The sequence below is a fragment of the Muntiacus reevesi genome, chromosome 3, assembly GCF_963930625.1.
Source record: "Muntiacus reevesi chromosome 3, mMunRee1.1, whole genome shotgun sequence".
Lineage (NCBI taxonomy): Eukaryota > Metazoa > Chordata > Mammalia > Artiodactyla > Cervidae > Muntiacus > Muntiacus reevesi.
Window position 1 is genome coordinate 255,293,869 of NC_089251.1, and position 25,540 is coordinate 255,319,408.

A 25,540-nucleotide genomic window follows, 5' to 3' on the forward strand; every position below is an offset into this window, starting at 1 on the left:
CTGACCTTGAAACGGTTGATAAGATCATATCTGGTGAATAGTTCATAAATCATAAACTTCAGACTATGTTCTCCACTTGCTTCATTCAAGGCAAATACATCAAAAGACCATTTATCAACATCCTGTAGGAAAAAAAGTAAACATTTTATATGACAACATCACGTGGTTTTGTTTCTTTCTATGAAAAATTCTTAGAAAGATCAGGAATTATACATCCAGCAGGTCAGATTTCAATTCAGCACATCAGACTTTACTTTCACCAGCATCTGATATGACAAGCACACCGTGTCTATGGATCCACAACAGTGAAGTCTGTATACTTAAGTTCTCCCCCTTAATCCCAAGGTTATCCAATTTGATATAATAAACTATAACTCCCTTATCCTTAGTCTCTCTCCAGATGAAAGCCATGTTATTTTCCCAAAGTGGGCCTAATTTTAAGGTAGAATTCCAGGTTATGTGGGTGACTTAATTGAGGGATAGAGGGAAGATAACCCCGATTTACCTTCCCCACCAACACACCTACTACACTGCTTGAACGTCCGCCTTTTCAGTTTAGTTCTTTCTGTCGCTCAGTCGTGTCCGACTCTTTGCGACCCCATGAATCGCAGCACGCCAGACCTCCCTGTCCATCACCAACTCCCAGAGTTTACTCAAACTCATGCCCATCGAGTCGGTGATGCCATCCAGCCATCTCATCCTCTCTCGTCCCCTTCTCCTCCTGCCCCCAATCTCTCCCAGCATCAGGGTCTTTTCCAATGAGTCAACTCTTCGCATCAGGTGGCCAAAGTATTGGAGTTTCAGCTTCAGCATCAGTCCTTCCAATGAACACCCAGGGCTGATCTCCTTTAGGATGGACTGGTGGGTCCACCTTTTAAGAGCTACTAATTTGCTTTAGACCTTCGATATTTTGAGTCTTCTTTTTTTTCAAGATGCAGATACTTCCTTGGTGGCTCAGGGGTAAAGAATTTGCCTGGCAATGCAGGAGACACAGGTTCAATCCCTGGTCTGAGAAGATCCCACACGCTGCAGACCAACTAAGTCTGTACACCGCAACTGTGGAGCGTGTGCTCTAGAGGCGGGAAGTGGCAACTCCGGGGCCCACACGCCACAGCTACTGAAGCCCGCGTGCTCTAGGGTCTGTGCTCTGCATTGAGAGAAGCCACTGCAATGGGAAGCCTGTGCATCGCAACTGGAGAAGAGGCCCCGTCCTCCACAACTAGAGAAATACCTGCTCAGCAATGAGGAACCAGCACAGTCAAAAATAAGTAACTTTTTTTTTTTTAATATGCAGGTGCTCTAGAGAGAGAGTGAGTACTGTTTCTAGGTAGAGTGATTGTACCTTATTCCTCACTCTAACCTTGGATGATTCATCTTTACTTTTTTTACCAGGGCCAGATGGTGAGATAAAGGAAGTGGGCCTCTTGACTGGGGAGGAGGATAGTGTTTTTGGCATTTCAGGCCATTCCCCAGGGAAGTGATCAGGCCTGTAGTGAAACAGATACCCTATGAAAGTACCCCCTAATTGTGGGAAAGAGGGCAATGAGCAGGTATACCAAACCAGTCCAGCCACCTAAGGATATTGATTCAGGTAATTCCAGGTCAAAAACTTGCAGAGAAGCCCACAAATGGACTTGCAGTAAGTGTTATCAGTACGTTAAAGATGTATTAAGATAAAGTTTGAGTTTGCAATCATAAATAAATCTCTGAAACTTAGAATCTACAGAAACACAGCAGAATCAGTTCTAATAATTATCAGAAATTATTAGCAAAGAAGGTCTAGTGTTTGCACACACAGAATAGGTTTAGCATTGGATAATAAGTGGGTAACCTTAAAGCTGTATATTAATTTCAAATTTAAGCAGGCCCTGTATTAGAACTTTTCATTTAGCATATTTCACAGAGACAACAATTCATAATGTAATAAGCTGAAAATAAACTGAAAATATGATAAACAGTATTCAAGCCATCTTTTAAAACTCTTTTGACAAACAGTAACAATAACTCCAAATGCAGTTTTAATCATTTGGGAATACCAAGGAAATATTTTTTGGCTTGCTTGTGTACCTTTGTTAAATTCTTTGCATTTGGCCTTAATTTGATCCCCAAATACTTGCTTGATCTGTTTGTAAATTTAAAATCTCTCAGAGTTCTGTTAGAAGTCATTTTGCCATTAATAAAGCTCAAAGGAGACAAACAAATCTCTTACTAAATTCCAAAGCTAACACAGAGGAATCAGTTCAGACTGTTGCAAAGTTGCTGTTTACAGTTCCTGCTAGGGGTTTCCAACTGAGGAAAAGGTTAACTCTCCATTTGGGGGCATTTTTTTTTTTAATCAGCAATGATAATTTATATCTGTAAACTTCTGCAGATGCTTGGCTTTTACTTTGTCAGGCTGAGAACAAGGCTGGAGGTATCTCAGGAAAGCAGAATTATTAAAACATGCTTAGTGATAATTCTCCTCAATCTGTTAGTTCGTGTTTCCTCTATACTACGTTTTTGAAATCTGCTTGCATTCTCTCATACCAAAATATTCTGGTAGTTGGTTTCTATAAAAATAAAATTGATTTTCTTGCCTACAGTTAAGGAAATAATGAGGAAATAAAAATCTTTTAAGAGCTAAGGAATAATTCATATCCAATAATATGACATTTCAGTTATATACTAGCCTCTATTATAGTTTTAGAAACAGGAATATAAAAAAGCTTCTGAGAAAAACAAATTGCTTTTTTAAATGAATAAGATTAAAATCTAATATGCAGTAGAGAAAAAAACAAATACAGAGAAAAAACAAAGGGGATGCAAAGAGGATGTTTAAAAGGAAATTAAGGAACAAAAGAAATCAATATAAATGTAAACTAGGAAAGGGGTTTAATATATCAAAAATAAAGTAACTTGGTATATTCTGTTGCTAGTATTCTTTAAATTTTTGGTTAATACAGGAAACCACTATAAAGCTATTAGAGAAGACAAAGTTGAATTTCCTACCCAAATTAAGCAACAGAATGAAATAGGGAATGTAGAATGACAAGCCTACAAAATGCCTCTTTAGTAATATAGTCTAGGAACAGTGTTCACATACACACACACAAACAAAGTGAGAACAAGTGTGTCAAAAACTTTTACCACATCAGATTTTCAACTCTAGTTATTTCTAACGCGTGTAATACTGTAACTGGGCCTCAGACTAGGGCAACCACAGGGAATGTCAGAGACAAAAGAGATAAATTTCTTTTTTGTTTACTTTCTTAATTTTATCTTCCTTTTTATATTTTCTCAGACCTAAAATTCTAAATAATTTTCTTCGATCTAAGTTTTGTCCTTTAATGATATTTGACTGAAATGTCTTTTCACTGATAATGAATTCATTTCATAATATATAATAACAAAATATATGTATTCTGACAAATGCTCATGCCATCTCAAAGTTGAATACAAGATCCACCTAAATAAAGCAAAAAGCATAAAGCATAAAAAAGATATCACATACATATGTGTATTTATACACGTATATTAACAGTTGTTACTGATAAACATCTATATGCATTGATACAGTTTGTTAGTATAAACATTAACAAACTGATCCTCATTTAAATCAAGTTATGACTTGAAACACATGACATTTGTAAATGGTTAAAATAATTTTTTATATTCTGATATGTAAACTACATCAAAGACCTATTCTTATTTTCCTCCCATCATTTTAAAGAGACTAGAAAAAGTGACTATTTGATAAACTAAGATAACTGAAACTTTTTACCTTTAATGTTACTATGACAGCCTCTGGATATGCCAAGCCAACCATGTGATAGGACTTTCTGTACATTCTGAAAAAGAAAAATAAGTGTGTATATAAAAAGCATTTACTCAAAGTTTTTAACTATTTCTTAAAAACAAAAATAATACCTTTGACTTGTTGACCTGGTATCATTAGATACAGATTCTCTTTCTGGCAGCAATGATAATTATTGCCATCATTTATTACATGTTTACAATGAAAATAGTATTTTGTTTACTCACAATCACATATAAAGTCAATATGGTTTTAATGTCTATGTAAAGAGATCTTTTCCTAAACTTCATCTTATTAAAAAAAAAAGACTGTCATTTGCATATGCAGCAACAATACTTTTTAGCGGACCATCATATTCAAGACAGCAGAGCAGCCTTGTTTTCTGTCCTGTGTTACGAAACTTTCAGTCTGGAAGCTGAATGTCACTGAAATAGTCCTTTATAGATTTTCTTTCTTTTTTCACAAAATGAAAATTATAGAAGAGAATATGTAACATCATCAGAATTTACACAGCTTACTTTTTTGTTTTAGTTAAGAATATTGGGAGAAACCATATTGAAAAAAGTTGCTTAAGTTTGTTCAAACTGTCTTTTTAGTATTATTTAATAAAGATTATCAAGAAAGGATATTTTTATTTTTATAATAGCAACAATAAAAATATTTTTATTAATCAGTAATTTGTTGGTTCCATTTTCCAATGGAAAATCAAGATGACTTAATAAATATAAGAAACTCTTCCACTGATTTGTGCAAAAATAGAATCAACATGAAACCCTAATGTGTAGAAATAGCAATAGGTTTCTAACCAGAACTGAAAGAAACATGGTTCCTCCACAAAGTCCTGTGAAAACCATGGAATAATCATGTTCCTTAATTTTTACATTGTTAGCTCACAAGCAAGTTTCATTCCTAGATTACACTGTAGTAACTTCTCCTCACAAGATGCCTGAACAAAGCCATAATTTAATGACTATGTCATTATATTGGGGGTCAATATAAGAAATATAAAAAAATAATCTGCATCTTTTATAGAATCACTAAGGTAAATACTAACCCTTTTGACTCAATGTATCTTATATTAAAAATCCATAAGACATTACTCAGTTCCTATGTAAATGCTATCTTTTTTTAAAGATAATAAAAGCCAAATAATTTTTCATGTTTTCCTTTTTAATCTTCACTTCTCAGATGCTCAGAATGAAAGTATTTATTATATTTACTTATATAGAGATTAGGTTTTCTTGATAAAGTATATTCCCATTTTATTACAGAGACCTTGTTACTTTATTTCCATGTTCCCATTTAAAAATTCACATTCAAAAAACTAAGATCATGGCATCTGGTTTCACCACTTCATGGCAAATAGGTGGGGAAACAATGGAAACAGTGACAGACTTTATTTTCTTGGGCTGCAAAATCACTGCAAATGGCAACTGCAGCGATGAAATTAAAAAACACTTGCTCCTTGAAAGAAAAGCTATAACAAACCTAGAAAGCATATTAAAAAGCAGAGACATTACTTTGCCAACAAAGGTCCCTACAGACAAAGATATGGTTTATCCAGTAGTTATGTACAGATCTGAGAGTTGGATCATAAAGAAGACACCAAAGAACTGACTCTTTTGAACTGTGGTGTTGGAGAAGATTTGAGAGTCCCTTGGACAGCAAGGAGATCAAACCAGTCAATCCTAAAGGAAATCAGTCCTGAATATTCATTGGAAGGACTGAGGCTGAAACTGAAGCTCCAATACTTTGGCTACAAGATGCAAAGAGCCAACTCCTTGGAAAAGACCCTGAGGCTGGGAAAGATTGAAGGCAGGAGGAGAAGGGGATGACAGAGGACGAGATGGTTGGTTGGCATCACTGACTCAATGGACATGAGTTTGAGCAAGCTCTGTGAGACGGTGAAGAATAGGGAAGCCTGCTGTGCTATAGTCCATGGGGTCACAAAGAAACGGACACTACTGAGCTACTGAACACAATTTAATTTTTGTCTTGACAGTGAAAGTGAAGTCACTCAGTCGTGTCTGACTCTTTGTGACCCCATGGACTGTAGCCTACCAGACTCCTCTGTCCATGGGATTTTCCAGGCAAGAATACTGGAGTGGGTTGCCATTTCCTTCTCCAAGGGATCTTCCCTACCCAGGGATTGAACCCAAGTCTTCCGTATTGTAGGCAGACGCTTTACCGTCTGAGCCACCAGGAAGTCTTAAATGACCTTAAATAACTTTTAGATGTGGCAAACAGTTATAATAAAAAATTATCCTTATCCTCTATCTCAACTGGAAGATTTCAGAGCAGCCTATCAGAAAAATACTAACATTACTTGCTCCACTAAGATAGGTATATATATTTCAATCTTGCAGAATAAGGAAATAATTTAATCATAATATAAAAGGTCCAGGTATTTTTTAAATAAAAAATTAAAAAAATAAATAAAAGGTCCAGGCAAAGAGGAACTAAAGAATTTTTTGATGAAAATGAAAGAGGAGAGTGGAAAAGCTGGCTTAAAACTCAGTATTCGAAAAACTAAGATCATGGTATCCAGTCCCATCTCTTCATGGCAAATAGATGGGGAAACAATGAAAATAGTGAGACTATTTTCTTGGGCTCCAAAATCAGTGCAGACTGCAACCATGAAATTAAAAGACACTTGCTCGTTGGAAGAAAGCTCTGACCAACCTAGACAGCATATTAAAAAGCAAAGACATTACTCTGTCAACAAATGTCCGTCTAGTCAAAGCTATGCTCTTCCATTAGCCATGTATGTATGTGAGAGTTGGACCATAAAGAAAGCTGAGTGCCAAAGAATTGATGCTTTTTTTTACTGTGGTGCTGGAGAAGACTCTGAAGAGTCCTTTGGACTACAAAGAGATCAAACCAGTCCCTCCTAAAAGAAATCAGTTCTAAATATTCATTGGAAAGACTGATGCTGAAGCTGAAACTCAGCCACCTGATGCAAAGAACTGACTCATTGGAAAAGAACCCTGATACTGGGAAAGATTGAAAGCAGGAGAAAGGGACAACATAGGATGAGATGGTTGGATGGCATCACTGACTCAATGGACATGAGTTTGAGCAAGCTCCAGCAGTTGGTGATGGACAGGGATGCCTGGAGTGCTGCAGTCTATGGGGTGGCAAAGAGACACAATGGAGCTACTGAACTGAACTGAAATTATATTTAGTTTTGTTTTTTTTTAAGAAACAGTTTTTTCTATTTTTTGAATCATTACTAAAAAATGGAGGTACAGGGGTAATGGAAGTTGGATGGGCAAGGACATAAGTGGTCAGGAATAAGAAACTTTAAAAATTAAGTAACTTTAAATCTGTGTAACTTCATGGCACAAAAGGCAGTATTATGTAGCAAAGAGAACACACAATTTGGATCTTGGATCACAGGTTATCCAATCCCTAGCTGTGTGACCTCTAGAAAGCTAATGTCAGTTATCTGTAAAATAAGGATAATCATACACTTTTTATGAAGATAAATGATATAAACGCCTAGTGTAACATTATTATAAGTACCAATATAAGAAAACTGTTATTATTTTTTAAATGCTTGTTTGTTTACTTTTGGCTGTCCTGGGTCTTCGTTGCTGTGTTCAGGCTTTCTCTAGTTGCAGTGACCAGGAACTACTCTTTAGCAGCTCCCGGTCCCTGCAACTGGAGAAGTTACAGTGTGCTGGCTTCTCATTGTGGTGGCTTCTCTTGTTGGGGGGAATTGATTCTAGGGTGCCTGGGCTCAGTAATTCTGGCCCATGACCTTAGTTACCTGAAGGCATGTGGGATCTTTCCAGAGCAGGGATCATACCAGTGTCTTTTGCATTGGCAGAAGGATTCTCAAACACTGGAGTACCAGGGAACTCCCAGAAAGTCATTATTCTTAATATTAACATTACTGTTCTCATTACTCCGCAGCCAATGCCATTGGCTCCAATTCTGACATTCTTCAAGGATCTCTGGGTTTGGTGAGAACTCTCATGTTTCCTAGACTTGGAGCAGGTTTGAGAAATGAATATCCCTGTATATTCTCATTATATATAAAGAAAGAGAAGAAAGAGGATTACTCTTCTAAGGAGAAGGAGAAACCACTTCATTATCATTTTCTAACTCTATACTTGGGAATAGGATATTAGGGTGAAAACTTTAAAAATTAGTGTGGAAAAGTAGGATAACTCATTCTGGAGAATGAATGTGGGAGAAACCTTAATGCAGTGGTCTCACATATGAGTAAATAGTCATTATATTACAGGTTACTGAAAAAGAACAATGGATTTCCTGTTCTCCTGTAAGTGGTAAAAGTTCACTGGAAATAGGGAAGATTATTTTTGGAAGGTTTTTTATTACAGTTGCAGAATATAATACAAAAACTTAAAAAAAAAAAAACTATCATATGCCGGACATTGTGGTGGACAAGAGACTACTCAGTGGAGAATAAGAAACCTATGTGTTGTTTTCACGGGGTTTATTTAGTGGTGAAGAGGGACAATAAATAAGAAATAATACATGAGTAAAAAGAGCACTAAATGCTATGAGGTAAACCACTGGTTGGGATAAAGAAAGTGATGAACAGTATACAGAGTAACCAGGAAAGGCCTCTGGAAAGATAGAAATGGCTAGTCAGAGTGAAGTTTGGGGAAAATCATTTCTGATAGAGGAAAGAGCAGAATTACTGATCCCAAGGGAAGAAAGCTCAGTTTAGTCGCTCAATCGTGTCTGACTTTTTGTGACCCCATGGACTGCAGCACGCCAGGCTTCCCTGTCCATCACCAACTCCTGAAGCTTGCTCAAACTCATATCAAGTCGGTGATGCCATCAAACCATCTCATCTTCTATTGTCCCCTTTTCCTCCTGCCTTCAATCTTTCCCAGCATCAGGGTCTTTTCCAGTGAGTCACTTCTTGCATCAGGTGGCCAAAGTATTGGATATTCATGGAGTTGAAATTACACTAGTTTAGATATTCAGTAAAGGGTGATAGTAGCATTAGATGAGTCTAGAAGGTAAGGAAGCCTAGTCATGCAAGCCGTGATACAGAAGTTGCCTTTAATACCAGGTGAAATGGTACATCCAGTGAAATGGTAAAGGCAATCAGATAATTTTAAGGTTAAGAATGACAGAACTGAATTTACATTTTAAAAATCACTGTAGAAAGTGACTTGCTTAGAGAAAGCAAGTGAGGAAGAGGGGAGCCTAGTTGACAGTTATTGTCATGTTTCTGATGGCAGGTGGCAAAGGCTTAGATTGGGGTTTCTGGAGAGGAGATGAGAAAGTGAATAGGTTTGGGATACACTGGTGTAAGCAAATTGCTTGGACTTGCTGAGGGGCTGATTCTTGGAAGGAGCTACTTGAGAAAAGACTCAAGAAGCCTTTCTAACTTTCATGATTGAAGATGATTATTTTTGAAAATTCTAGATAAATATATCTTTTTGTTTACATATTTACTAAAGGAAATTCAAAAGTAATAGAAAATATTTCATGTCTATGTGTTTTAGTACTTTGATTTCTTTAAGACTACTTACTAATTTAGTTACCTTAAGTACGTTTAGATTTTTCTGTGCAGCAAATGAGAAAAAAAAAAAAATGAAAGTTTAACATATCAATATATTTCACAGAATTTGTTTTGATTTTCTATTTAATGAGAATGGAAATTTAGTTGGTTTACTTTTACAATTTTAATTTATTTTTCAGTTTGCCAAATTCTATATTTTCTTAAACAAAAAGGTAAAATATACATTTCTTCATTAAAGCAAACATACACTCTTTTATCTCTGACTCTTTCACTGATTTTCTGAACTACTATTTAGATGTTTTCAAACTGATATTAAGAAAAATCAACTGTTACACACTTACTTAACTTGTTTTAAAAAATAGGAATATTATTATAAAAATTATTTCTCTCCAGCCCTACTTGTCTGTTTCAGATTTCAGGTCCCATCTGGCAGAGTTGGGAGCAGTTTATGCACTAGGTGTTGGAGGTATCATCTCACCTAACTAATCAAGTTCATTATGCTTATTATGAAGGTTCTTTTATCAAAGGCAATTAAATATGGCTAAAAAATACACAAAGCAATTTGAATAATAATAATTTGGGTAATAAAGGCATAAACCAAGATCATAGATGCTTTGTTTCTTATGGTTATAATATATCTTTAAATCACATCAAATACTTCTTGCAATCCTTGTCATTTAGATTTTTAGAAACCCAAGAGGGCTTCTCATTGTTCCTTTAGGAATAAGATGAAAGTTTAGGAAGTTTATTAGAGGTAATAACTAGAGATGTCTGAAGTTAAAAAATAATGTGGTCTCCTTTAATTTTAAACACATTGATAAAAAATTTCTCTTCCTTAATTTTGTTTTGATAACCTTTGTTATTTATAACTTAATGTAGCATAATTGTTTTTAAGTCTAAGTAACTATAAGTAACTTTTAAGAACTATTTCTCAACATTGTCAGATGTAAGATGTTTATTTCGAGTCTTTTTATAGTTTTAGTTCTGAAGCATCTTATTTCCAGACAGAAAAATAAGCTATGTTATTAAGGGCTAAATAATATAAAATCCTGTCATATTAACATGTATTTCACATTAGAAACTCTAGTGATTTGACTTGCTGCTTCTAAGGGCCAGCAAGTAACAGAAGTCCTTCAGTGACAGAAAAGTTAAAAAGCTCTTCAAGGAGACTGGACATGAGAGAGCTTTACTCCAAGGTCGTAAGAGGATGGCCTTTTCACTTAAGTGTGGAGAAAAGGCCTGCATGATTTTATTATGTAGTATAGAATTTATTTTATCAGGCACTACATTTTACTTGGGTAATGTTAGGTTTATAGCATATGAATGTATTATAATTATTTTTAAACAGTTACTCATAAAGATTCATTTGAGAATGGCCATTCAAAAGTCTATACTTTATTTAAGTCTTTATATTAATTTAAAATAAATAAAAATAAATCCAGGACAAGATATTTTTTGTTATAGGGTAAATTCCCTCATAAAGTCCTAAATCTACTTATTCCAGGTATACTTATGATTACAGTTTTCCTCAATAACTACAGGACTCTCATAATATTGATATATTAAGTATATTTCCTGCCTTTTTAATTTTGTCTTAATATACCAGCAAGTTCACTTACCTTTCCACAAAAATTCCAGCTTGAACAACATGCACGATGCTCCGAAATCTTGGTTTTTCCTCAGATCTCTTTTTCATCATCCCCATTTTCCGTGTAAAGGTAGAAGCCAACCAGTCCCGGACTTCTGATGGGACAGAATCTGACTGAATATCACTGAGCTCATCATCAGTATCCAGCAGTCTCCTACAAAAAATTTATAGTGATTAAACCCATTTATGATAAAAACTCTCCAGAAAGCAGGCATAGAAGGAACATACCTAAACACAATAAAAGCTATAAATGACAAATCCACAAACATTATCCTTAATAGTGAAAAATTGAAAGAATTTTCTCTAAAATCAGGAACAAGACAAGGGTGCCCACCTTCACCACTACTATTCAACATAGTTTTAGAAGTCCTAGTCACAGCAATCAGAAGAAAAAGAAATAAGAGGAATCCAGATTGGAAAAGAAGAAGTAAAATTCTCACTGTTTGCAAATGACATGATATTCTACATAGAAAACCCTAAAGATACCACCAGAAAATTACTAGAGCTAATCAATGAATATAGTAAAGTTGAAAGATATAAAATTAATACACAGAAATCCCTCGCATTCCTATACACTAATGATGAAAAACAGAAAGAGAAATTGAGGAAACAATCCCATTCACCATTGCAATGAAAATAATAAAATAGGAATAAATTTACCTTAAAAAAAAGACCTATATATGGAAAACTTTAAAACATGATGAAATAAACCAAAGATGACACAGATGAAGAAATATACCATGTTCATGGATTGGAAGACTCAATATTATGAAAATGAGTATACTACCCAAAGCAATCTATAGATTCAATGCAATCCCCATCAAGCTACCAATGGTGTTTTTCACAGAACTAGAACAAATAATTTCACAATTTGTATGAAAACACAAGAAACCTCAAATAGCCAAAGCAATCTTGAGAAAGAAGAATGGAACTGGAGGAATCAACCTTCCTGACTTCAGACTATACTATAAAGCTACAGTCATCAAGACAGTATGGTACTGGCACAAAGACAGACATAGATCAATGAAACAAAATAGAAAGTCCAGAGATAAATCCATGCACCTATGTACACCTTATCTTTGACAAAAGAGGCAAAATTATACAATGAAGAAAAGACAATCTCTGTAACAACTGGATTTGGGAAAATTGGACAACCACATATAAAAGAAACTAGAACATTTTCTAACACCATACACAAAAATAAACTCAAAATAGATTAAAGATCTAAATGTAACACCAGGAACTATAACACTCTTAGAGGAAAACATAGGCAGAACTCTCTCTGACATAAATCACAGAAACATCCTCTATGACCCACCTCCCAAAGTAATGGAAATAAAAACAAAAATAAACAAATGGGACCTAATTAAATTTAAAAGCTTTTGCACAATGAAGGAAAATATAAGCAAAGTGAAAAGGCAGTCTTCAGAGTGGAATAAAATAATAGCAAATGAAACAACTGACAAAGAATTAAATTCCAAAATATACAAGCAGCTCATGCACCTCAATACCAGAAAAAAGAACAACCCAATCTAAAAGTGGGCCAAAGAACAAAACAGACATTTCTCCAAGAAGACATATAGATGGCTAATAAACACATGAAAAGATGCTCAACATTACTCATTATTAGAGAAACACAAATCAAAGCCACAATGAGATATCATCTCACTCGTGTCAGAATGACTGCCCTGAAAAAGTCTTCAAACAGTAAATATTAGAGAGGGTGTGGAGAAAAAGGGAATCCTCTGACACTGTTGGTGGGAATGCAAACAGTACAGTCACTATGGAGAACAGTGTGGAGATTCCTTAAAAAACTGGAAATAGAGCTGCCATATGACACAGCAATCCCACTGCTGGGCATACACACCAAGGAAACTAGAATTGAAAGAGACACATGTACCCCAATGTTCATTGCAGCAATGTTTACAATAGCTAGGACTTGGAAGCAAACTAGATGTCCATCAGCAGATGAATGGATAAGGAAGTAGTGGTACATTTACACAATGGAATATTACTCAGCTATAAAAAGGAATGCATTTGAGTCAGTTCTAATGAGGTGGATGAAACTGGAGGCTATTATACAAAGTGAAGTAAGTTGGAAAGAGAAACACAAATGCAGTATATTAATACATATATATGGAATTTAGAAAGGCAGTAACAATGACCCTATATGCAAGGCAACAAAAGAGAGACAGATGTTAAGAACAGAATTTTGGACTCTGTGGGAGAAGGTAAGGGTGGGATGACTTGACAGAATAGCATTGAAACATGTGTATTACCATATATAAAATAGATATCCAATGCAAGTTTGATGCATGAAACAGGGCACTCAAAGCCGATGCTCTGGGAAAACCCAGAGGGATGGGTTGGGGAGGGAGGTGGGAGGGGGGTTTAGAGTGGGGAGACACATGTGTACCTGTGGCTGATTCATGTCGCTGTATGTCAAAAACAATCACAATATTGTAAAGTAATTATCCTCCAATTAAAATTAATTAACTTAAAAATTTTATAGTGGTTAAACTTTAGGAAAAAGTGAAGAAAAACTAATAACAAAGCAAGCAGAGAAATAGGATTTGAAGTATAGCAAGTCACTCTCTGATCATCTTTTAATATGAGCTATATCAAAAATTCACTAGGTTAATATTTGGAAAGCTCTGAGTTTCTCAAATTGGTCATCTTTTGAGGGCAAAGACTAATGGACTTGAACAGTTAAGAAGTTCCCAAACATTTAAGTACAGTGACATCAGTCTGGAGATACTGATTATTAATATCATCAATATATTATTCCAATAATGAATAAAACTAAGATAAAATAGGGAAGGGGCTTCCCTGGTGACTCAGCAGCAAATAATCCGCCTGCCAATGCAGAAGATGTGGGTTTGATCCCTGATCCCGGAAGATCCCCTGGAGAAGGAAATGGAACCCATTCCAGTACTCTTGCCTGGGAAATCTCATGGACAGAGGAGCCTGGTGGGCTACAATCCATGGGGTCACAGAGTCTGACAGTACTTGGTGACTAAACAACAAAATAAGGTAGGGAAGAGAGTTCATATGCAGATGTCTACTAAAGGATATATTGGATGGAAAGAAAAAGGGGAATTGAAGTTATAAAAATTGTCTTCTATTTAATAAGTTTGTGTATACTGAGCACAGAAAGTACATACTATTTGTATAGTCCATGGAGTTTACAGAAGTCATTCACATGTGTTATTTTATTTGATGCATATCCTTAAATTTTAGGAAAATACTCTATAGATATTCATTCTGTTATCAACAACACAGATGAGAAGGTGAAAAAAAGAAAGATGAAAACAAATGAAAAAGCTCATTTTGGGTGACCCAGCCAGTGTCAAGTGGAAAAGTTAGAGCAAATGCTATCTGTCCTGACGGTGCAGATCTGATGGGCTTAGAGCTGCTGGCTGAGAAAATCAGCTGTGCGAGGAGGAAGTAACCAGGAGCTCAAAGTACTGCCCTGCCGCTCTCCAGTATAAGCCCCAGATAGACAGCGTTGACGGCACTGGCCAGTAGTAATAACTGCATTAAGGCTGGGCAGCTCCAGTGATCCAGAACTTCCTAAGGGTCTGAACTGGCAAAATAGTGTGAAAGGCTTCACACAAATACACAGAGACTTTACAGAGCAATTGAACTTTGCCTCCAGGAAGAACACAGGCTAGCTCTGTCTGTCGCTTGACTGTTGTTTCTTTGTGGGTGCACCAATTTAAGAACTCAGAGCTATTTTTGGCACACTTTAGCTTTGACCTTTGGGTTCCATTCGCTTTGGTAGATTTCTTTTTTACAGATTGAGGCCTAAGGATTACGAGCCGATGTAGGGAAGGTAGCCAGAGCTGACAGCGTGTGCTTAAGCCTCCAGAACAAGCCACATATCATCTCTAGAGAGCAGGGATCAAGGAAAGGGCACAAAGGCAGGAAGTTCATCGAAAGCACCCGAAACTATCAAAAAGAGGCTCAAAAGATAATATGACTTCCTCTATGTTCCACTGCATTTTATAAATGTTTGGAGGACAGTCCTTTGCCAATATTTATTTTTCAAAGTATTAAACAAGTATGAATGTATTTATGAAATACCTTATGAAAAAATATACACAACTTAAGTGCAGGAAGTACAAAATTACATGTACACACATGAAGATAAAAAAGACATAGTTAGAAGTTAATATTAATACTTACTCTAAATCATATTTAATTCTCATTTGGCTCTTACATTTGGATGATTTTGATTTACACCTAACACATGGACATTGTAATTCAAAGCAAATTGTTTTTTTCCTCTTTTTGCTCATTTAAAATCAGATTCCTCAGTTAATCACAGCAAGACATTCCACTACATAGTTTGAAAATTTCAGGGCTTATGCCATTTCTATTATTATTGATGCCATTTCTGTTATTCCTTATGCAATGATCAAATAAAGCCAAAGAACAGAACAGGTGGAATGGGAATCATTGTGTGTAATCCTATGATGTCACTGCGCTCCAAGAATTCTACTGCTGCCTTGATTTTCAACTACACTGAGTAGAATGACAGACACACGGTAATGGTTGTCAATTGGTCCTTTGCGAATCTGATGTAGAGGACTTTAGGACTATATGTTCTAAAATAATAAATTATCCATGACAGTTCATCAAACATGATCAAATCAGCATATGAGAGTTCATATATAGATGTGGTACCCAGGAGTCTAGCAATTCTTAGTCATCATGTATGATGTCATTTATTGAGAGGGAAGAATATATAACTTCAGGGGGGAAAAGACTGACATAGATTAATTAATGAATATAAAAATAGAGGAACAGAATGCATAAGGAGAAAAGCATGAAATATTCTAATGTACAAAAAAGCAAATCTCAAAAAAGCAACAAACAACTCTGTGGCAGTTAATTTTTTATGTTCACACACCTAGCTTATGATGCTGTGTTGTTTAGTCAAACACCAGTCTAGATCTTGTAGTGAAGGTATATTTTAGATGTGGTTTACATTGAAATCAGTAGACTTTGAGTAAAGCAGACTACCCTCCATAATGTGAGTGGACCTGATCCAATCAAAGGCCTTAAACAATAAGAAGGAATCTTGCCTCCAAACTACTGTCAGACTCAACATTTACATCTGGCAGAATTTCCAGCCAGTGTCTGCCTCCTTTAAAGTATAAGTCAGACCATGTGTGTGCATGTTTAGTCATGTTCTACTCTCTGTGACCCTATGGACCATAGCCATGCTCCTTTGTCCATGGAATTCTCCAGGCAAGAATACTGGAATGGGTTGCCATTTGCTCCTCCAGGGGATCTTCCCAACCCAGGGGTCAAACCCATATCTCCTGAGTCTCCAGAATTAAAAGGCAGATTCTTTACCATTGAACCACCTGGGAAACCCAAGTCAGACCATGCCAATACTTAATTCATACAGCCCTATGAAGTGTACCACAAGCTACATCTCTACTTATATCTCTTAACAATTTCTACCTTATTCATTTTGCTTCGATGGTGCTGGCCTCCTTGCTATAATCTTATCTACCAAGCTTGCTTCTGCTCAGAATCTTTACACTTGCTGTTTCCCCTGCTTAGAATCTCTTTCTCAAGATGTGTGAATCATTTCCTCACTGCATTCAGGTAGAAAGTGCTTCCTTGACCACCCACCCCCCAACTCAAATAGTAAACACCTTGATTCTCTTTATCCTGTTATAGACTTCGTAGCACTTACCACTGCTAAAGTCATGCCATATGTTTATTGGTTTTTTTTTTTATTCAAAATGTTTTATCCAGTAGACTATAAAGACAGGTCAGAGAGTTGGTTTGTATCTTATGCACTGTTGTACCGGCATCTACAGCAGTAAATGGCACAGATTCGGGGGATCAACACCCAGAAAGATCTACACTAAACTATTACAAGTGATTACCTTTGGGAAGTGGAGTAAGGATGGAGATAGTATAAGAAATTTTAGTCTTTTAAAGAGTCCCATATTCTTTGATTGATAAGCACAAGAGCATCCTGAGGGTAGTTCACTATTAGCCATCATCTCTTTATTACCTTTATGTTAATTTGCTCTTGAACGATCTCTTTACAATTTTTGAAGCAAATTATGGGGAAATATTTATTTGACTTGGAAAAATATTAGACATTTTTCTGGATTAAGGACAAGTGTAAGACTGGATACTATAAAAACTCCTAGGGAAAACTCGGGCAAAACACTTTTTGACATAAATCACAGCCATATCTTTTGGGATCCATCTTCCAGAGTAGTGGAAATAAGAATAAAAATAAACTAATGGGACCTACTTAAACTTAAAAGCTTTTGCATAGCAAAGGGAACCATAAATGAAATGAAGAGACAATCTACAGAATGGGAGAAGATATTTGTAAATGATGTAACTGACAAGGGATTAATCTCCAATATATGCAAACAGCACATACAGCTCAATAACCTAAAGACAATCCAATCAAAAACTTGGTAGAAGATCTAAAAAGGCATTTCTACAATGAAGACATACAGATGTCCAAAAAACACATGAAAAGATGCTCCACATTCCTAATTATTAGAAAAATGCAAATCAAAATTACTACGAGGTATTACTTCACTCTGGTCAGAATGGCCATAATTATAAAGACTAAAAATAAATGCTGAAGAAAGTGTGGAGAAAAGGGAATCCGCCTACACTGTTGGTGGGAATGTAAATTGGTGTAGCCACTTAGGATAACAGCATGGAGGTTCCTTAAAAAACTAAAAATAGAACTACAATATGATCCTTCAATCCCACTCCTGGAAGCATATCTGGATAAATCCGTAATTTGAAAAGATACTGATACGTGCACCCCTATGCTCACTGTAGCACTACTGACAATGGCCAAGACATGGAAGCAATCTAAATGTCCATCAGCAGAGGAAAGGATAAAGAAGATGTGGTACACTTAAACAATGGAATACTACTCAACATAAGAATGAAATAATGCCATTTGCAGCAACATGGTTGGACCTAGAGATTATCATACTAAGTGAAGTAAGCCAGACAGAGAAAGACAAATATCATATGATATCACTTATATGTGGAATCTTTAAAAATGATACAAATGAATTTATATACAAAACAGAAATAGATCCATAGACATAGGGGAAAGAAAAAAAACTATCATTACCAAAGGGGAAAAAATAGGCAGGAGATAAATTAGGAGTTTGGAATGAACAGATACACGTTCAAGCTCATGCTCAGCTGCTCAGGTGTGTCAACCTTTTGCAACCCTCTGGAGCCCGCCAGGCTCCTCTGTCCATGGCATTTCCCAAGCAAGAATACTGGAATGGGTTACCATGCCCTCCTCCCAAGGATCTTCCCGACCCAGGGATCAAACCACATCTCCTGCATTGGCAGGCAATTCTTCACCACTGTGCCACCTGGGAAGCCCAGAGCATGGTAATAAATTCCTAATAAAGACACAAATAAGTTGTGAAAGAAAGTGAAAGAGAAGTCGCTCAGTCATGTCCGACTCTTTGCGACCCCATGGACTGTAGCCTACCAGTCTCCTCCGTTCATGGGATTTTCCAGGTGAGTACTGGAGTGGGTTAAGATAAGTAATTAAGTTTGGATAGAAGAAAGTTTAAAGGCAGGGGGATGAAACTTAAATGAATTTTTAAAATAAACAGATACACCTAATGGAGCATATTTCTCCTCTCCTCCCTTATTCATTTTTCCTTTCCCTGGCACCTGCCCTGAACACTCTTTCTTCTGAGCATGACAGCCGACAGCGAGACCTTCAGATTTCATTTGACCATGCTAGATAGGGCAAGAATGGAAACTCCAGTATAATATCAAATAGCAATCCTGTAATCCTGGGCTGCTAAAGAGTTATCAGAAATAATTTTTCTATACATTTCTCTAAGATGTGAAGATATCTAAATAAGACTATCACACATCAAACATTTTAGAGTAGTTTGCCCTCATTTCATTTTTGGCATACATTTGTTCAAGTAGCTTGTTAAAATGAGATTTCAAATATTATAATGAATCTTGCTTCCAAAACATCCAACCACTTGACTGCTCTTTATCCTAGGGTTGGATGGCAGAGTGAGCATAAATGTTTATTCCATGAGTGCTCTTAAAAAACAAAGACTTTGTGTTTAAGAAACTTACAACATGAAAACAAAAATCATTGGTACATTTCCCTTGGGAATTCTTAAAATGCACTATACCAAAAAGAAGGATCAGGAGTATACCTCCAAAATGTTAGCACTGTTGACCTCTGAAAAATGCTTCAGCTGGTGTTTGATGCAACGTTTTTAGTCAATAAAGCATAAAGTGAGGGGTCCCTAAACATAAGCTGTGGGTCACTCGGGGGATGGTGAGCTGTGAAAACTGACCCTGCCTCCAATCAGCACTCTACTGATCCTTGGGAGCTATTTATACTCCAAATTTTTTCTTGAAATCTGATGACACAATTCCCCAAGGGCTTATATTTTGAACTAGAGAGTTTGTAGGAAAAGGGAATAAAGAAAGAGGCAGCCACGGAAGGAGAGGTCATGGGATTCTGACTCTTACAATTATATCAGTGAAAACATTTCTGTCCACAGTAGACTCTTGGAAAATAGTTACACTCATGTACCCAAACAGTTATTTCCAGGCATTCAGTGCCCACGTTTATACCTATTAAGTATCAAAATTCAAGTACCAAATGCAATTAAGGGAAACTGATTTAAATTTGAAATTTTCTTTTTCCTGCTTTAATATTCTTATAAAGGACACACTTCAACAAAAAACTAACTAATTCTCCTCTTCCTCTAATATTTGCTGGGCCCACAGTAGGAGCGCATATCTCTGAATATTTCACCACTAAATATTTAAAGCTATATATCAAGAGAACAAACAGCTACATTTGTTTTATCCTTCATCCTTTTAATAAGTTTCATAAAAGTCTGACAAATTGGGTTGGAAACAAGGATTCTCAACTCCTTGTGTGATAGGGCTGCACCCGGCTGCCTGCAGCTCAGGCCCTTGCTGTAAGAACAGGTGGACACTGTGGTCCCAGTACAATTTCCGTGAATCCACCCAAGCTTGAAAGCAGCTGCTGCTTGGCCATTCTTTAAGGGTGGAGAGGTGTACACACCCTCAGTACCCTGGGCCTCCTCAGGAGAAAAGATCTAAGGAGGAAGCCCATGAAGACTTAGGAGACAGGCTGATAGACATTCGGGTAGAGAACTCTGGGGTCTCAGGGTCAGAATATGGCAGAGGGGCACAGTGGACAGGGCAGGGAATTCCAAGATGTGAGTATCCAGCAGGGAAAAGTCATGAGCTCAGCTTCTCCTTGGCCTTGGAGACCTTCTAACCCCTGGGAAGGGGCAGACCAAAAGATGGCCATCATTAGGCACCATCATGTGGGGGACAGTGTCCAGGGAAGCAGTTCCACTGGCTAAGTGTGGTACTGGCCTCATATTCGGTGAACACCTTCCAAGGGAGCCCCTCTGGTATAACTGGGAGAATTAGAAGAAGTTGATATTTCTACAGTATGGTTATTCTTTGGAGATAAGTGGTTCTCTCATAAGCCAGTCTATTAGCATTATTTCTTTAGTTAACATACGTCTATGTTCTGAGGTGCCTGCAACCTCTCCACACATCCCTGGTCCACCAAAAAAACCCAAGGTAATTGCCTTCACTCAGACTTCAGAACCATCCGAGGATGTATTTGATGATAAAGTCAGCTAACTTTATTGCTTACTTACTATGAACCAGGCAAGGAGCCATGCTTTACTTCATTTAATTGTCAAAACACCACCATAAGGAAGATATTTCTATCAGTACCTGTACTTTCTGATGCATAAATTGAGGTACAGACACCGTAAGTGATTTGCTCAAATCATACAACTGGAGGCAGCCACGCCATTTTTTGAGCTCAAGTCTTTCTGATTTCAGGATCTGAGTTTTTAACTGATGAGCTATTCTTTACCTCAAATGTGTCTTTTGTTGACTAAGTGTCCAGACTCCCTTTAAATTCAGACAAAAATATCAGCAATCATTATTCTCTACCCCATCTCTATGCTGAAATTCAGGTTTAAAAACAATTGATCTTAAAAAAAAAATCTTAAAGGAGTTTGGTTCACTAGAATTATGATTAGAGGAAGCTTAAATTTGTTTTCCATGACTGGTGTGTTGAATCATTTTCTCAGAGAGAAATATATCTGGATGGTAGAATTTCAGGGTACTTTGAAGCGTAATAAATTGAATGCCAGGATGGAATGTGGTAATACATTTGAAAAGCCTTGTCAACTTGTTTGGAAGCTGTTTCCTGAGTACTAAATACATTTGAATTAATTTTTCCAGGCCACCACCCATATACACTTATTTATTTATTATTTGTCTTGTTTCAAAAGACTTAAAATGGCAGGCTCACAGATTTATTTCAACAGCTTTTTAAAATTTGCTTGGTTTTGGTTTTTTGGCAATTTTCTTTTTCTGTCTACCTGACTAGGCCTCTGTCCAAGCTAAGGCGCAAGGCTCTGCACCCCGTCTGCATCCACCAAAGGAAGCAGAGTTCCAGGAACGGGAGGGTCATCCCCTGGGACAGGAAAGAAGGGCCAGGAAATGTTGGGGCAGGCTCTGAGAAGGGGTTAGGATCTCAGAGAGTTAGGATCAAGATTGTATTTAGGGAGTCAGTTGGGAGATGGAAATGGAGGCAATGGGTAAAGCAGAAAACTGCCCTAGGCCTCACTGATGACTCTTGGCTTCCTACCAGGAAGTCCTTTTGGCTCAAAATATCTTCAAAAATATTCCTCTAGCCTCAAAGCCTGACATTCCACTAATTACCAATTTTTTTGATTAGTAAGCATCCTCTACAGTTAAGAGAACTGCCTCAGGAGTTGAAATCCTGGCTTCATCACCTACTAGCTGTGTGGTCTTGGAAAAAACAGTCCATCTTTTGAATCTCAGTTTCTTTGTCAATAAAAGAGAGATAATAATAGTGATAAGTAGTGAACTGAAAGTCACTCAGCCATGTCTGACTTTTTGTGACCCCATGACTGTAGCCTGCCACACACCTCTGTCCATGGAATTCTCCAGGCAAGAATATGGAGTGGATTTTCTTCTTCCAGGGCATCTTCCCAGGGATCGAATTCAAGTCTCCCTCATTGCAGGTAGCTTCTTTACCATCTGATAATAGAGCTGATAGTAACAGTACATCTAGTGGTGGGGTTGGAGGATGAAATAGTTACAGAAAGCACTTAGAATAGTGTCTGACACAAGGCAAGCCCTCAGTAACCTCCAGCCATTTATATACCTGCATGAATTAGTCTAAGCAGATCAATTTATGACGTGCAGTAAAAGGAAGGTATCTTGTGACGGAAGTGTTTCCGACATTAAAGGAAGAAGTTGGTCAAAGTGCACTTGTGGGAACCAAAGAAAAACTTATGCATTCTATGGGTTGTAAGGAGGGAGTGGGAGGGATTGCCAAAAATATTTTTTACCTACTTTAAAATTTTAAAGAGTAGAATAGGCAAATTAATAGAGATAGAAAGTAGAATAGAGGTCACCAGGGGCTGAGGGGAGAGGGGGACTGGGAGTTATTGTTTAATGGTATAGAATTTCTGTTTGGGATCATGAAAAGGTTTTGGAAATGGATAGTGGCAATGGTTGCACAACATTGTAAATGTACTTAATTCTGCTGAATTGTACACTGAAAATGGTACATTTTATCTTACATTTTATGACAATTCTAAAATATCTACCTAGTATTGATCTTCCTGTCCCACTTTTCAGAGAATGATATGCTGCCTCTTCTAATCAAGGTAATAAGACAGAGAGGAGGGTATTCCAAGGTCAATTTAAGTAAGTGTCCTTCCATGGCTCTCCAAGTTGCAGGCTGAAGAAAAAATTTGAGATTGTGGCCCAGAGATGAAGCCTAAGGCCACAGTTTGCCAGATCTGGGAGAGGTGATGACACTATAGACCCAAGGACAGGCTGTTGCTCAAGGCACTACTTACCTCCAATTCAGCGCCCTTGCCTACTGCTCCTAGTGCAAGATGACATTTTCTGGTTGGGGGAGGCATTTTAGCCCCCAGGCTTCATATACAACTTGGGGCAATATTTGGGCCACATTCCTTTGATAAGGCCTCAAAATTCTAGCCATTTGATTTCTAACATTCTCTGTGTCTGCATGTCTATTCAGTTGTGTCCAACTCTTTGTGAACATATGGACTGTAGCTACCAGGTTCCTCTGTCTGTGGAATTTTTCAGGTAAGAATACTGGAGTGGGTTGCCATTTCCTCCTCCAGGAGATGTTCTTGACCGAGGGGTCGAACCCATGTCTTCTGAGTCTCCTCCATTGACAGGTGGATTTTTTACCTCTGAAGCCACATGAGAAGCCCAATAGTCTCTGTATATCTTTCCTGCTGCTGCTGCTGCTGCTAAGTCGCTTCAGTTATGTCCGACTCTGTGCGACCCCATAGATGGCAGCCCACCAGGTTCCTCTGTCCCTGGAATTCTCCAGGCAGTATATTTTTCCTACTGTAGCCTAATTTGACATTCTCTATAAGTGTGGTCTCTGGACTGGCAGAACCGGCAGCAACTGGGAACTTGTTAAACCTGGAACTTCAAGGGCTCTACTCCAGACTTGTTGATTTAACAAGCCCTCCAGGTGATTCTGATGAATACTTTGAGAACTGTTCTCACCCATTCATGGTGTGCCAATCAGTGGAAGATCATGGCCAAGGAAGTAAGGTTTAATCTTTTTCTGCAACGTGGATTTAGCAGTACTGCTTATTTCATATGCCCATTATTTCACTATGAGAGAAGTGAGTGAACAAAATAGGAAGGAACTAGCAGAAGAATCTCAGTAAAAGTATCTTAATTAATAAATCTTTAAACTCATTTTATGAACAAGAATAATCTGTATGTTACTTAACTGAAAAATAGAAGAGTCAATTTCTCAATTTTTAGGGTCTATTCTCTTAGCAACTCTTAAAACGCACTGCAGTATTAACTATAGTCACCATGCTGTACAGAGGCGCCAAATCCTCAGGGAGCAGAGAATGGATACTAAGAAGAGCTGGGGTATATCTGAAGGACGGGGGTGTGAAGGAAGAGGAGGAATATACTTCTTTCTAAACCTATGAAGCTGAAAGACTAAGGACAATGACAAGAAGGAGTTAACAAAAGCCAAACAGAATAGCAAAATAATTATCAATGCATATAGTGTCCTTCATAAATAGTTGTTGAGTAAGTGAATAAATGTATAAAAACATAGGCAGAGAGTCTTTGTCTTAGAGGCTATAGAATATTGAGATACTTACAGTAGTTAGGTGAGGAATAAAATCATTTTCAGTCATGTCTTACTCCATGTGTGAAAAGATAATCTCACGATTAAAATTTCTCTGTTACCCTGGCCATATATTTAGCCATGTCTTCATTAACTGACTCTTTATGTATGACACAGAATAACCTGGGGATGAAAGACTCCTGTTCCTGGATTTAAGCTTCAAAATCTAGGTCCTAGAGAAGGAGCAAAGGCCCAAAGATGATGGAAGAATATGTGATGACTCAGAGCAGAGTTTCCATTCCTATTATCATCCAAAGAAGCCCTACATTAATTAGGAAGACAGAAGAGATCTTGAGAAAGGACACTTGAGTCCAACCTGAAATTCTCCAAACCAAGTCAAACATTGAGTGGGGATATAGTACATCCCAATATATTTCTAGGATCCTGGAGCAGAAGGATGCTAGATGCCCTGCCCACCCCCTTACTGCACCTTTTTATTTTTTTTAATTTATTTTTTGCACCTTTTTATTTTAATAAGAAAAAACAAGTCTCTGACATTCAGTACCTGGTACTTGCCCAAGAACCATCTGTGCTATTTAACTGTATCATGGGGTCAATATATTTCATGATTTACCTTGGAAACTCAATCAACCTCTTGCCTTGTTTCATGGGAAAATATATTCTAAATAGTTATCTTAGATATCTTAGATAACACATTTGTATTAGGACTTATTATTAGGATAAGGTGGCTATCTACAAGGTTTGAAGATTAAGAACATGAGCTTTGAAGCAAGGAAGATCTTTAAGGCTATAAGGATGCTCTCAGTAGCAAGTGACATCCAACCTAACCCAAAGTGGCTTAAATAATTAGATTTATTATTTTCCTTAACAGGAAAGTTGAAGACAGGGAGACTCCAGTAGGGATTTTTAAAAAAATCAGTAGTCAACAGTATCATCAAGGACTCGGGTTTTCGCCATCTTTCTGTGCTGCCAACTTTAGTGTTAGGTTTAGCTCTAAGCTTGCAGCCAGATGGTTGTATCATTTTCAAGCATTATACCCAGATATAATACCCAGAAGCAAAGGACTCCTTTTCCATGGGGAGGAAATCTTTTGATGAACACCACCCCCCCCCCCATTTGTCTCATTGGCCAGAATTATATCACATGTCCATGTCCAAACTTGCTGGTTAGGGAGTTGAGGACTAATTTCTGATTTGGATCAATTAGGATATACCCATCCTAAGCCTGGGGCTAAGATTGGTCTCCCATGAATCACCGGCTTTCCAGAGAAGAGTGAATAATTGAAAAAAGAAAAAAGGGTTCTATTACCAAGGAAGAAAAGAATAG

At 37.2% G+C, this 25,540-nt stretch overlaps 1 protein-coding gene across 3 annotated transcripts in view; it reads right to left on the reverse strand.

Annotated features, from left to right (window-relative positions):
- The window catches only part of PDE1A (phosphodiesterase 1A), a 285,493-nt gene that overhangs the window by 81,545 nt on the left and 178,408 nt on the right, over positions 1–25,540 (reverse strand). For all 3 annotated transcript variants that reach the window (XM_065931885.1, XM_065931884.1, XM_065931883.1), the window contains exons 3-5: positions 10,922–11,104; positions 3,761–3,827; positions 6–122 (exon numbers count right to left, since the gene is read on the reverse strand). In XM_065931885.1, coding sequence (XP_065787957.1) covers positions 6–122; positions 3,761–3,827; positions 10,922–11,104 — 367 coding nt within the window. The remainder of the gene's footprint in view (positions 1–5; positions 123–3,760; positions 3,828–10,921; positions 11,105–25,540) is intronic.